General features: G+C 49.6%; 1 protein-coding gene across 1 annotated transcript; it reads right to left on the reverse strand.

The window, feature by feature from the left end:
- Positions 1 to 4026: 4026 nt before the first annotated feature.
- LOC117021085 (G-protein coupled receptor 183-like) lies at positions 4027 to 5094 on the reverse strand. Its single transcript, XM_033103841.1, has one exon. The coding sequence runs from the start codon at positions 5092 to 5094 to the stop codon at positions 4027 to 4029; it is 1068 nt and encodes a 355-aa protein (XP_032959732.1).
- Between the last annotated feature and the right edge of the window lie 7861 nt (positions 5095 to 12955).

Genomic DNA, 12955 nt, shown 5'->3' on the forward strand with positions numbered 1-12955 from the left:
TGACCACCATCAATTCAGTCGTCCAACCCAAAACCTGGGAGTCTTCTCAGACGCTTCCCCTAAGCTCTTCTCCCATAGTCCATCACTCTCCACTTCACACATTGTGTTGTCACTCTCTGATTACACTTACATGTGTTGCCTACTGGTCTACATGATCCGTGAGGTTTAGGAGCCATGTCCCCGTTATTCCCACTATATCCCCAGAGCCTAGGATAATGCTTGATAAATGCATGAATTAATGAAGGAGTGAAATGTTAAAGGTGAGTATTGGCCCCGAGACAAATTGTGAATTATGGGAGAAGCAGGATGCCCCAGTCTGCCATTTTTGCACAGGCCCTCTCTGAGCCTCCCGTTTTCAGGGAGGACAGCACTGTACACTTTTGGATTGAGCTGAGGAGTGTTTACTGGGACTGAATTTCTGGCAATGTGCTACCTCCGTCAGTTTCTAGCACTTTACACCTGATGTGCAACCTACCAAAGGGGCTACGACAGGCATTGGTATATGCACATACAAAGCGGGCTCCTTCCACCCCCACCCCACCCCGGCCTGTTCCACTGAAGAGCTACTAGAGGCAACAGAGCATGTGGCAGGGCTCCCTGGAACAACGCATCTGAGCACGGGAAATGTGCTGGACCTTGGGCGTTAGAAAACAAGGCTTTCAGGCTTTCAGCAGTTACAGAGGAACCAGGGCATCAAAGTCATAAGAGAGTCATGTTGCCTGACGTGTGATCTCACTGGCTTACCACATGGTTGGGGTCCCTGAGGTTGGCACAGCCTGTCCCTGAGCCTGGCTGCCCACACATCCCAGAGGTCCTTTGCGGTCGTTATGCCCGTCTGTCCCATATGCACGTACTTGGCGAAGTGAGAAAGAAAACTGTAGTGAAAGTTGGACAGTGGTTAACTTGTGGTGTGCGGTGATGCCAAGGAAGCAGTGATTCTCAGTGGAAAATCTTTTCTGGAGAAAGCCAAGAGCATGTAGGAATATTTGGGTGTCTACGAACTTAATTTATGAAACTCTCTATTCTTCCCCCTTAAAATGCCAAGTGATTAAAATTCTTAGATGTCATCACTAGACCCTCCAGCTGATGGTAAAATCCCCGATACTTCTGCTGGTGGAGCACCCTTTGTCCACACCCGAGGAATGGGATTTGGGGACCTCATTACAGAACCCTGATGTGCAGGGCTGTCGTGGGCCCTTAGACCCTTCCCTGGACTGAGCTCCCACATGGAGGAGGAGGAAACTGAGAGGTCGGCCAATAAAGGAACGCGCACAGTCAGGCTAGTTAAGAAAGTTTTTATTGTAAGAGACAAAGGTTTATCAGGCTGAGCAAAAGACGGCTACAGCCCAGGCTGCAGGCCTAAAGGAGACTTGCAGCCCTGAGGGAGGGTGAAGAGGGTTTTATAGGGGCTGTGCTGACAGGGTAGCATTGTTTGAACAGAAAATGCTGACTGCCTGCATGCCAGTAGCTGTTTTGTGGCGTTTACTGTTATCGCACGTTTGGCTCTGTCTGCAGGTGCAGGCCAACAAACATTTTGTTGTTTTCTTGCAGACATGGGTCTGTCTGTAAGTCATGGTCTCTGAGACCTAACATTCAGAGACTGTCATGCAGGGTGTCATGCAGGGTCGCTGGTCCCACTCCCCACATAAGAACGCAGGATATGGTCAGGCCAAAAAGGAACACCCACGGAGCCATAGATAGGGGAGTCATACCACTATATTCTTGCTGGCAGCTGGGTTGGAGACACAGGAAGCAGGAACCACACGATCCACAGTCCGCTGTCCACGTCTCTGCCTGCCAACCAACCAATGCAGCCACGGCAGTTCTATCAGTGGCTAATGGCTAACTGGTTACAGCTGATGGCCATCTACTACCCGAGCCAGCACTTTTCCACGTGAGGCCGAGAGCCTGGAAACTGCTCTCTGGGACTCTGTCACCACAGAGACCTAACATTAAGTCAAGGTCTCTAACATTCAGAGACCTAACAGAAACCCTTCGAGTGGATCACTCTGGTGCTTCCATTTTGATATGGGGTTATTTTGATAGGACCTGAAAAATAAACCATGACAGTTAAAAATTTTTTTAACTAACTAGTGTTTAAAGCAGACCCCTCTTACTCCTTCTTCCAAGGCTTACACTCGAGGTGGGGCTCTGAGGTGGTGTGGGAGCTTAGAGCTAGGGAGGGGTCACGGGTGATGGGCTGAGAGTCAGAGAAGAGTGTCCGGGAAAAAGGGTGCTAAAAAATAGGTGGTATTATGGGTTGAATTTTGTCTCCCAAAAAGAGAAGATGAAGTCCTAATCCCCGCTACCTGTGAATATGACCTGAATTGGAAATAGGGTCTTTGTAGGTATAATGAATTTAAGATGAAGTCTTTAGGGTGTGCCTGCTCCGAGATGGCTAGTGTCATTATTAAAAGAAAAAAGGAAGGAGATGCCATATGAACGAACACACACACACACACACACACACACACACACACACACACACAGAGAAAGAACACCATGTAAAGATGAAGGCAGGGATCCAGGTGATGCTTCTACAAGCCAAGGAACACCAAGGATTGCCGCAAACCACCGGAACCTGGGGAGAGGCCTGGAGCAGATTCTCCCTTACAGCCTCGGAAGGAACCAGCCCTGCTGACACCTTGATTTTGGACGTTTAGCCTCCAGAACCGTGAGAGAATATGGTTTTGTTGTTGAAAGCCACACAGTTTATAGTACTTTGCTACAACAGCACTTGCAAACTACAACCACAGGCAAGAGAGTCAGATACCAGGGGTTCTGAAACCTGAGCATGCAACACGATTACCTGGAGGGCTTGTTCAAACAGAGTGCTGGGCCCACTCCCAGAGTGGCTGATTTAACAGGTCTGGAGTGTCACTCAAGAATGTGCATTTCGAACAAGTCCCCAGGTGGTGCTGGTGCTGCTGATCTGGGAACCACACTTGGAGAACCACTGAGCTAAGGGACAGGGTGTGGCCTGGGCATTGGAACCTTCTAGCTTCAGTAATAAAGAGATGGATATCCTCACTGGTGTGAGTGGTGCCAGCCCACTTAGAAAACTTCAGTGGCACAATCAGTTTTCATGTCAATGATTTCTTCAGTTTTAAATGATTTATGTATGTGTTGATTCATGGACTCCCACAATAACCCCACCTGGTAGATATTATAGTCCCTGTTTTTTTATAGACAAGGAAAATGAGGTTCAGGTGGGAGTGTAAATCCTCAGTAGGTCTCTTCCGCCTAACTCCCTGAGCTCAGGGCTCCACGCTCAGAGCCTGGCCTTGGAACATCCCTGACTAGTTCATCCCTCAGAACTCAGAGTTCCCTCATCTTTGTAGATCACACCCCTCATCCTTGTGGGAAAAGAAAGCCATCCGCATCCATCTGCGGCCAAAGCTGCAAACCAAAAGTGCCTCTCGGCTCCGCGCTCTCTCCCACCCATTGTAGCCACTTCTTGCCGGATCTCATGATCTGGATCCTCTTTCCTGATCCTGTTTCGTCCCAAATGCCCTCCTGATAGAACTTCTTCGTTCCTACTTCCACATGCTCATAGCAAACGGCCCCCAAGCTTTCACCAATTTTGGCTTGGAAGGAGGCGTATTTCTGCTCTTTACCAAATTTGCCTCCCCAAATTTGAAACGTAATCTAAACTATTGACTCAGGACTCAACCAATGATTTTTTAGTGGTGCTTGTATTTGCTGTGAAAATACTCTTTTCCCAGAAGAAACAACACAGACCCCTTCACCTTCAAAGGCCAAGAACCTTCATTGTTACTTATTACCATACCTTAGCCAAGAACCTTCATTGTTATTTATTACCATACCTTAGAGGTGGATTCATCATGAAGCTAATGAAGTTCAAGCTTTGGGGCTTCTCACTTACCATCTGAGACTCTGGATCTAGTTTCGTATTTATTATTTTGTGTTCTTTATCTTAAAGGACCTTCGCTCCCCCCAAAATTGTATGTTTCAGGCCCCAACCCTGGACCCCTCCCTGGATACCGTTTTAAAGCCAATGAGCCATTAGACTTTATTCTCCTCTAAGGGCCGGGAGCCTGTAGTCTGGTTGATACTCTGTGTTTCTGAGGAAGCTCTTCCCAGGGAAGAGGGGGAGGAGGGCTCTGAAGCCCTGAGTTTGAAAAGGCGGAGGAGCCATTTCCTGTAATGTGTGGATGCAAAGAAGTAAATGATTGGGTCGATGCCACAGTTCATGTTCATGAGGGACACCGTGAGCTGAAGGGACACTTGGAAAGCCCTCTGCTCCGAGCAGGATGGCTGGGAGAGCAGCTGTCTCCCCATGAACTGGATGATGTTGAGATGGTAGGGGCTGAAGCACACAAGCACAGCCACCAGCACCATCAGAATGAGCAGGCAGGCCCTCCGGTGGTGCCCTTTCTCGCTCGTCAGAGGGTTGTCCCGGGCTGTCCTACACAGCTTCATGGTGATCTTCAGGTAACAAAAGAGCATGATCCCCACTGGCCCACAGAAGCTTATCACACAGGCCCCTAGGACAATGAGTGGCAGCCTGAAGAATCCCTTGACACTGACGAACTCCATGCAGGTGATCTTGCCTGCCACAGGCTTGGTCATGGAAATCAAGAGCAGGGGCATCGTCTGCAGAACTGCCAGGGCCCAGACAGCCACACAGACGAGCCTTGCTCGGCCCACTCTGCGGAGGTGGGGGCACTGGTGGGTGTGGACCACAGCCAGGTAACGGTCCACGCTCACGCACGTCATGAGGTAGATCCCTCCGTACGTATTCACATAGAATGTGAATGCCGTCAGCCTGCAGAGCCCTTCGCCAAAAGGCCAGCTGAAGTCCAGCACATAGTAGGTGATCTTTCCAGGCAGGACCAGTGTGAACAGGAGGTCGGACACTGCCAGGTGGACCAAGTAGACACCTGTTGAGTTGACCTTCTTGCCCTTTCGACAGGCAAGGCAAAGGGCAAGGATGTTTCCCAGGGCACTGAAGACCAAGAGGAGGGTGTAGAACAGAGAGAGTGTCACGCTGGCCGCCCGGGGTGGGTGGTGAGGAAGGCAGAGGCTGGCATTGTGGGAGATGCTGCTTGGGTCAGCTGTGCTGGAAGCCATGTCATAGAGGTCCCTGGGAAGACAAAAAATATAAACTGTAATATTGAATCTGTGGGGTTACACCTCTACATAGCAATAATTAGTAATTTGCTGGGCCAACATGCACGTGAAAGACATACCTCTTTTTAAACCAACTTTTTGTTGGAAGTGTAATATACTGGTCCAGTTACTATTGCTGTGTAACAAATCACCCCCATATTTAGTAGCTTCAAACATACTTTATTACGCTTGTGGTCAGGTTTTGAGCAGGACACAGTGGGAATGGTTTTTCTCTGCTCCCCAGTGTTGGGAGCCTCCGCTGGGAAACGTCAGCCGCTAGGAGTGACCCAATGGCAGAGGCTGGGACCACCTGGAGGTGACTTCCCTGGAATGTGTGGTAATTAATACCGGCTTTTGCCTGGAGCCTCAGCTGGGGCTCGTCATGAGATGGGGCTTCGTCACAGCACAGCAGACTGAAGGTGATTAGATTTCTCACACAGCAGCCTGAGGGTCCAAAAGAAAGTGTCCCCAGTAACTGGGTAGAAGCTCCATGTAGTAACCATGTCTTTTATTTTCTGTATTCTGATACACTGACATCTTGGGGCCTTGCGACTCTGGAGGGACTGCCCCTCCCTGGGGTTCGCCAATTCCTTGAATGTACTTTTCAAATGCAAACCAGCCAATCCAGAGCCACACCCCAGCCACCTCCTCTATTGGGCTTTCACACTCTGAGCCACTAGCTCCCTGCCCCAATCACCCCAGAGCCAGGTAGCAGACAACCGAGGCAGCCCCTATATTCCAGAGCCCCTGAAATTATTCAAATTAGCCAATCCTAGGCCCGGTTCCCCTGCCGTGCCTGTTCCTTTCCACAGAAACCACAATAAAGGCTCTTGCCCTCATTTCCGCCCCTCTCCTCCTGTCTCCTGACTGACCTGGAGCTTCCTGTGTGGCCCCGTGTGATGTGGTATGCCCCTTCTTCTTGGGATCTGCCTGTAACAGTCTATCTTTTCCAGTGTCAATCGCCTCCTGATCTGTTGGCCTCACAGCTCAGGTTTGGCCTCAGGTTTGCCATTAATACACTGTCCTATTTTAAAACACTGCATTACCTTCTCTAACCGAGGTGCGGATGTGTTACATCACCACTCCCACCTCCCTCTGTCGGGTAAGAGAGAGTCACAAGCCCACCCAGAAACGAGAGGAGAGGACACAGCCCCCACCTCTCAATAGGAGGAATGGCGAAGGATTTGCAGCCATTTTAAAATCACAACCCATACAGGCCAAAATGTGCACACATCGTAAAAGTACAGCCTGCCGATTTTCACAAATAATCACATGTGATTAGCACCCAGATTAGGAAACCCCCCTCACCAGGTCCCCACCGTCTCCCTCCTCTCAGTGGTACCCACTATCCTAACTTCTAAACCCACAACTTAGATTCCAACCTCAGTCCTTCACGAAGCTTTTGATGCTGATTCTCTGAGCCCAGAGATTTCAATCTGCTCAGAGACTTTGGAGAAGCAGCCCCACAGCCGCCTGCCTGCCCTGGGAAAGACTGCCTGCCTGGGGGGTGGCTGTCCCCCCCGCGGCAGGAAGGCGCTACTCTCCCTCTGTCCTGCCCCATGGTTCTCCCTGTGTTTCCCCCTGTTTCTCTTTCTCTCTCACACACACATTCACACACATACTCACACTGTCTCTCACACACACCCCTGGAGGTGTGACCTGACACCCCAGGAGTGGACAGGCTGATGCTGTGGCCCTGGGAGCCGAAACCCCCACCCCATTGAAACTGCTGCCCTGTAGCATAAGCTCTTCCAAGAAGAAACACAAGTGCCCATGAGCTCGAGGAGTCTTGCCAGCTCCGACTCAAGAGGGCAGACTCTTCTTTGTCCCTTCCTTCCCTGAGTCCTTCTGTCCTCAGGCCACACTGAGCTTCAGTGACCACCAAATGAGTTGGGGATGGTGGGGAGAGGGATTCTGTGCTGGAGTCAGGATGGGAACACAGCGAGGAGAGCTGTCTCCGGGGCACGGTTAGCTCCCCTTTGAGCATCAACTTTCCCAGTCACAGACACCTGTTTGCAAGTTGTGTATCCCTTTCTCTGTTTGCTCAGGACTCACAGCGCACAGGGATGGGACTGGCTCCTGAAGAGACCCCAACCCTTGGCAATTGTCCCCCCGGCTGACATTCCTGCCTCTTCCCCAGGACACATCCCCTGGCAGCCTTGCTCTGCCAGGCCTTCAGGACCTCGGGCCTCGGCGCTCACCCCGAAGCCCACTTACTTCCTCAGCCAAGGTGCCTGTGTCCCTTCCTCCACCGCCCAGCAAACCACAGAAAACAGCCCCTCTGGCCCTGCTGAGTGTCACCTGCTCCCGGCCACCTCTCAGTCTCCGCAGAACTCAGAATCCACTCCACCCTCAGCGCCTGTGGAGCACTTCCTGGCAATTCCTGGTACGTTCTCACAGGGACACACTCCTCACAGAACCTCTGCTATTTCAGTCCCCTGAGCCTGTAGCCTGGCCTCGTCCTCCTTTTCTTTGGTATTTGGCACAATCAAGTGCTCTGAACCTTGGGTCCTGTTGGAAACCCAGTGGTTCCCCTTCCTAGGGTCACCCACAGAGAAGCCACATCCACACCCAGCGGAGGCCTGGGCAGGTGCTGTCACAACTGTGAGTCAAGACAGAAGACAGATTTCACCCAAATTAGAAGCTCTCGGGAGAGAGGGGCACTCCCTCAGGCCCTAATGCCTCGTACCTGCACTGCTTCCAGGGGTTTCTAAAGGTCACGCCTAGTTTCTGACCCAGTGAAGCCAGCCTGGGCCTAGCCCCAGGTTTCCCTCAGTGACTTCAGGCTGCTGCTGGCCTTCCATCTTTCTTGCCTCACCTGTCCTGCTCAGACCGGGTGCTGGGCTGGTGAACTGGAGTCAGATAGAGATGTTCTACCTGCTGAGAACAGAAGCAGAAAGAGAGGGTGTGTGAAGAGCTGCTCCAATCTGGGCCTTTCTCTTGGAGCCCCAGCACCTGTCTCATGCCCTGAGAAGAGTCACTTGTGGTCGGCTTACCTTGCTCACCAAGGGTAAAGCACAGAGAGCCCGGCGGAGCCTTGTCTGAGGGCCAGCTTCCTTCCCAGGTGGTCCCAGAGCATCAGAAAGGTGCCGCGCTCTGGCCTCTGCAGGAACTGAATCAGTGCACCACACTAGACTCCAATCTCTTCCTCCCTTCATCCACCCCTGCTAAAAAAAAAAATAAATAAATAGAAAGAAAGAAAGAAAAGGAAAGGAAAAAACAGGGTATTTAATCTTCCTGCCACAGGACGTGGGCGTTCAGCCACAAGACCTCCCACCCAGGCTTGCCCCCATGGCTCCTGAGAAGGAGGGAGGAAAGTAAGTCATTCTGGGAAGCTAGTTTCCTTTCTGTGCCCCTCACAGGCTGGGATTTGGACCGCAGATGTGACTATCATGCCACCAGAGTCAGGAAATTCAAAAACAGCCACCATTCCATCCACCCCACCCCTCCCCAACCCCTACACCCCCCATACACACACCACACCCCTCATGACTGGCAGTGAGAAGCTAGGAAAGCAAAAAGTGCCACCTGGGGACCCTGACAAGCTCAGTCTCTGTGTAGGAAAGTGGAGGGGAGGCATGGCTGGCTTGGGATGTCCTGCACGTGTGCCTTAATGGAGCCTGAAATCCGCATTTGCAGCCACTCACTCCCCAGGGCTTCACTTAGCAGGGCCTGACAGGCTGGATCACAATTAAACCAGGATGTTCCCCAGCAGGGTGCGGGGAGGGTGGGGGGAGAGGCTGAGACCACACCTTGCCACTTCTGTCTTCTTTCTCTCATTTCCCAGAGAATGTTTTTCTCTGCCACACAGCTGGCTAGAAGTGCGGCATCAAACCCATCCTCTGATTAGGACTGTGCCTGGCTCCTAATTGGTCATCATTGGAATGTAAGTGTGTGCATTCTTTTGGAGGCTTTCTCTGAACACCTCATGAAATCTGCTTCAGTCAGCTGCCGGCTCTCCAGCCGGCCTGCAGCACTCATTCCCTGACCCCTGCATCTCCGGCATGACATTCCTCGTGCCTCAGTTTCCACCAGTCTAGAATGTGGAACCCCAAGTCTCTTCCACAACATGCTTGAGGCAGTGGCCATAGTCTAGGCTTTGCCATCTCAACCACAGCTTCTCGTTCCCAGTCTTGGCTCTCAAACTTGACATTCCAACCCACTCTGCATTCTCCATCCCATGGTAAGAATGAGTTTGCTAAAATACACAGTGGTCCTTCTTTTCTTTAAGACAGATCCTAATTTCATGACCTGTCACTTGCTACTCTCCCTGCCTGAAATGTATTTTTCCCCCTCCCACCAGGGTCAAGTCAGCTTAACTCCTCCTCACTCAAGACAGCTCTGGCACTGCCTCCTCCAGGCAGGCTATCTTGACTGCCCCCAGTCCTTGCCTCATGTAGATGCTCTTCTGAGCACCTGTGGCACCCTACACATCTGTATATTTGTGTACACTGTAAATGACTACCATTTGTCTGATTGTGAGTCATTGCGGGAAGTGATGAACTGTCACACATCTTTGAGCTGACACAGGTTCTGACATAGAAGAGGTGCTTAGTAAATGGATTGTTTTTCTACCTCATCCAAAGCCTCTTCCTTCAAGTTTTCATTGAGCATCTACTTTGTACCCTGTGCTACCCACAAGAGAGGGAATGCAAGACACATGCAAACCCACAGGAGATTTAGTTTGACTGGGAAGTTGGGATGCCTGCAGGTCACTGACAGCCACATGGTACAGGACATGGAGACAACAGCTGCAGATGAGAAGCCAAGACTTCAGTCTTCCTGTGGCCTCATAGGGTCACCAGATAGAGGAACCCAATACAGGCTCTTGTCCAATCACCCCACATTGCAGTTGGGAAAGCTGAGGCCCAGAGAGGTGAATAATGTGAGTCATCTGAAGTCACACAGGTGGCATCGAAACCTAGACCAGCCATAGCCTCCCAAACAAATGGGCTTCAAGGAAAAGACGATGTGGGTGCCGCCCACTCCACACCAAGCACACTAAGAATGCAAACAAACCGTCAGTTAACTAGAACAAACCCTATTTTCTTTTCCCTGTACTCTTTCTTCAAGAGGAAGTTGAAATGTAATTGAATTGTTTCTTCTTTCTCTCTTTCACTCAATAATTGTTATTTACGCTCCTTTATTCTCAAGGCGCTGTGCTGGGCACAGTTGCTGATCCAAGAGAAAAACGCACCCTTTCTTCAGACGGTGGGAGCAATACGTACGTGCCTGCACATTAACCGAGAATGCAAGGGAAATGCCGAGGGGTGGGTCAGGCAATGAAGATCACTGGCAAAAAGTTCACAAGAAAATACCCCAGGATAGATTTAGTCAGAAAAGCAACTCCTGGGAAGATCCCTGGGCTCCACTCAATCCCCAACCCTAATCGATGTCCACCTGTTACCCTGCTGCGCAGTCTGACTTCACTGATAAGCCTACAGCTGAGAAGCGCAGAATCAGCAAAAGGAGAAGACCTGGTAATCCCTGTCTTAGACTTTGTCCAAGACCCAAGCTCTTCACCAGGGCCCTACAGGCTACGTGACTCCATCACCATGAATCAATGTGTGTACGGGATGAATGAAATGCATGCTCTCTTTTTCTCAAGTTTTCCCATTGCAGAGGTTGAACCCAGAAGGAATATCTCCTTAACCCTTAGTTCTTTTAGTAAGCTTTTTTATTGGGATACAGCATACTTACAGAAAAGGGCACAAATCGTAAACGTGATGAATTTTAATAAAGTAAACATAGCCATGGAACCAGCACCCAGATCAAAACCCAGAACATTCTGTGCACCCCAGAAACCCCTGCCAGTCACTGCCTCCCAAGGTCAGCACAATGCCCTAGATTATTTTTGCCTGGTTTGGGACTTTATATATGTAATGAAGTCATACGGAAAATGCTCTTTCACCTCTGATTTTTTTGCTCAACATAGTTTTGGTGCGACTCATCCATATTGTTAGTAGTTACAGTTCTTTCACTCTCACTGCTGTATATATTCCTTTGTTTGGATGTACCAGCCCTTATTTATTCATTTTCTTTTTGATGGACATCTAAGTGACATCCAGCCTGAGGCTATTACGAATAGCGCTGCTGTGAACATTCCTGAGCATGTCTTTTGGTGAACATATGTGTTCATTTCCACGGGGATAGGCCCAGGGCAGGATGGCTGGGCCACTGCGTATGTATGTGTTCAGTTTGGGTTGACCATACTTAGCTGATATTTAAAAGAGAAAAAGAGAGCAAAGGAGAAAAAAAAAAATTTTAATTATCTGAAAAAAAATTTAAACTTAACATTTTATCAAAGAGAAGCTTTTCCTCAGTGATTGCACAATTAAGTTTTTAAAATAACAATTGGAGAAGAACTTAGATAATGTGTAGTTTGGTATTTTTCCACCATTGGATTGAAATCCATGGTGGGTTTAAACATTGTTTTTATTATGGTGAAATATACATAACAAAATTTACCATTTTAACCATTTATAGTGGGTTTTGAAATCATTTCAGTGGGTCACGATCAGAATTTTTTTAAAAAAACTGAAATGGAATAGAAAATGAGACACAACAGAAAAGAAAATACATTGTAGTAAGCGTAAATACTCTTTTGTGGCACTTTTGTTGCAGTATGTGTGCTCTGCGTCAAAAAAGTATGTAAAATAGGGGTCTAGTCCAACTCTTTCAATTTACAGGGTGGAAAATATACTCAGAGATAAGTGATATTTCCAAACACAGCTTGAACTAGACCATGACATCCTGGTTTCCAATTCAGCGTATTTTCCAGCTCCCATTTCACCATCTTTGCTGCCAGTCTTGTCAAACTACAGGCTAGATGAGGCCATATCTTCATGGCCCCACATTTTATTGGTGTGAAAGGACCTCATGGTTCCGGCCCATTGAGTTGGCCCTCAGTAGGCTGCAGAAGGAGCCAGAACCCAACAAATACCACCTTCTGAACTTATTAAAACCCAGGGCACCCCATCTACTTTAGGGTCAACCAGGAATAGTACAAACCTAGAAATGTAAAAGAAGAATGGGGAAAGGACCTGTGGTTTGACATTTTTCAGAAAATTTTTTCTCTTGTGTGTGTGTTTCAAGGGCACTTTTCAAGTGCAAAGCTCTGGAGAGGAAGCACTATAAATAGAAGGGGCCGCAGTGGGGAGGGAGGGCTGAGGGAGGAGGAAGTGTGTTCTGAACACCTGCTTGTCTCCAAATCCAGGGCCCTGGCTGGGCTTTTCAGAAGGCCCTTCTCCACCCACACCATGCGCCACCCCCAGCCTCTTCTTCAGTCCATCAAAACCAGGGCTGGAGCCAAGTGCTCTGGCCTGGGTCACCATGACCCAGCTCCAGCCCATCACCACCCCAAGTCCACCCAGACAGTCCCTGGGAGGAGGGGATCTGTCCTGCTTTGGACGTATGTTCAACTCAGGTCAATTCCATGGACCTCCTGTGGCATCAGCCCCTCCCCCGTGTCTCATCCTAGTACAAAACTCAGCAGTACCTTTCCAACGTCTCGGAATAAAACCCACCCACAGCCCCCGGCAGCAGATTTATCATTTTTGACCAGGTAGGCCCAGAAAGAGGGAAGGGAAGTAAGAACGTGCATTTTGAGACGGTGTCTGCATAGCATTCAATGTTTTTACTGAATGTATGTTTCCTTGGGGGCTGGCTTTGGTGGGAAGGGGCAAAAAGGCCCTGTTTTTTTTTCTTCAGACTTCTCAAAAGTCTGTTGAGGGGGCAGACTTCCCCGTCTGGGATCCCTCCCCCTCACTCACTGACCACCTTTCCCTGATCCCAGCTGCCAGAGCCTGCTCTTCCATCACCT

This window comes from Rhinolophus ferrumequinum, chromosome 4 (assembly GCF_004115265.2).
Source record: "Rhinolophus ferrumequinum isolate MPI-CBG mRhiFer1 chromosome 4, mRhiFer1_v1.p, whole genome shotgun sequence".
NCBI lineage: Eukaryota > Metazoa > Chordata > Mammalia > Chiroptera > Rhinolophidae > Rhinolophus > Rhinolophus ferrumequinum.

Excerpts from the sequence above, each read along its gene's own strand:
- LOC117021085 (XM_033103841.1), bottom strand. The coding sequence starts at position 5,094 with ATGGCTTCCAGCACAGCTGACCCAAGCAGCATCTCCCACAATGCCAGC.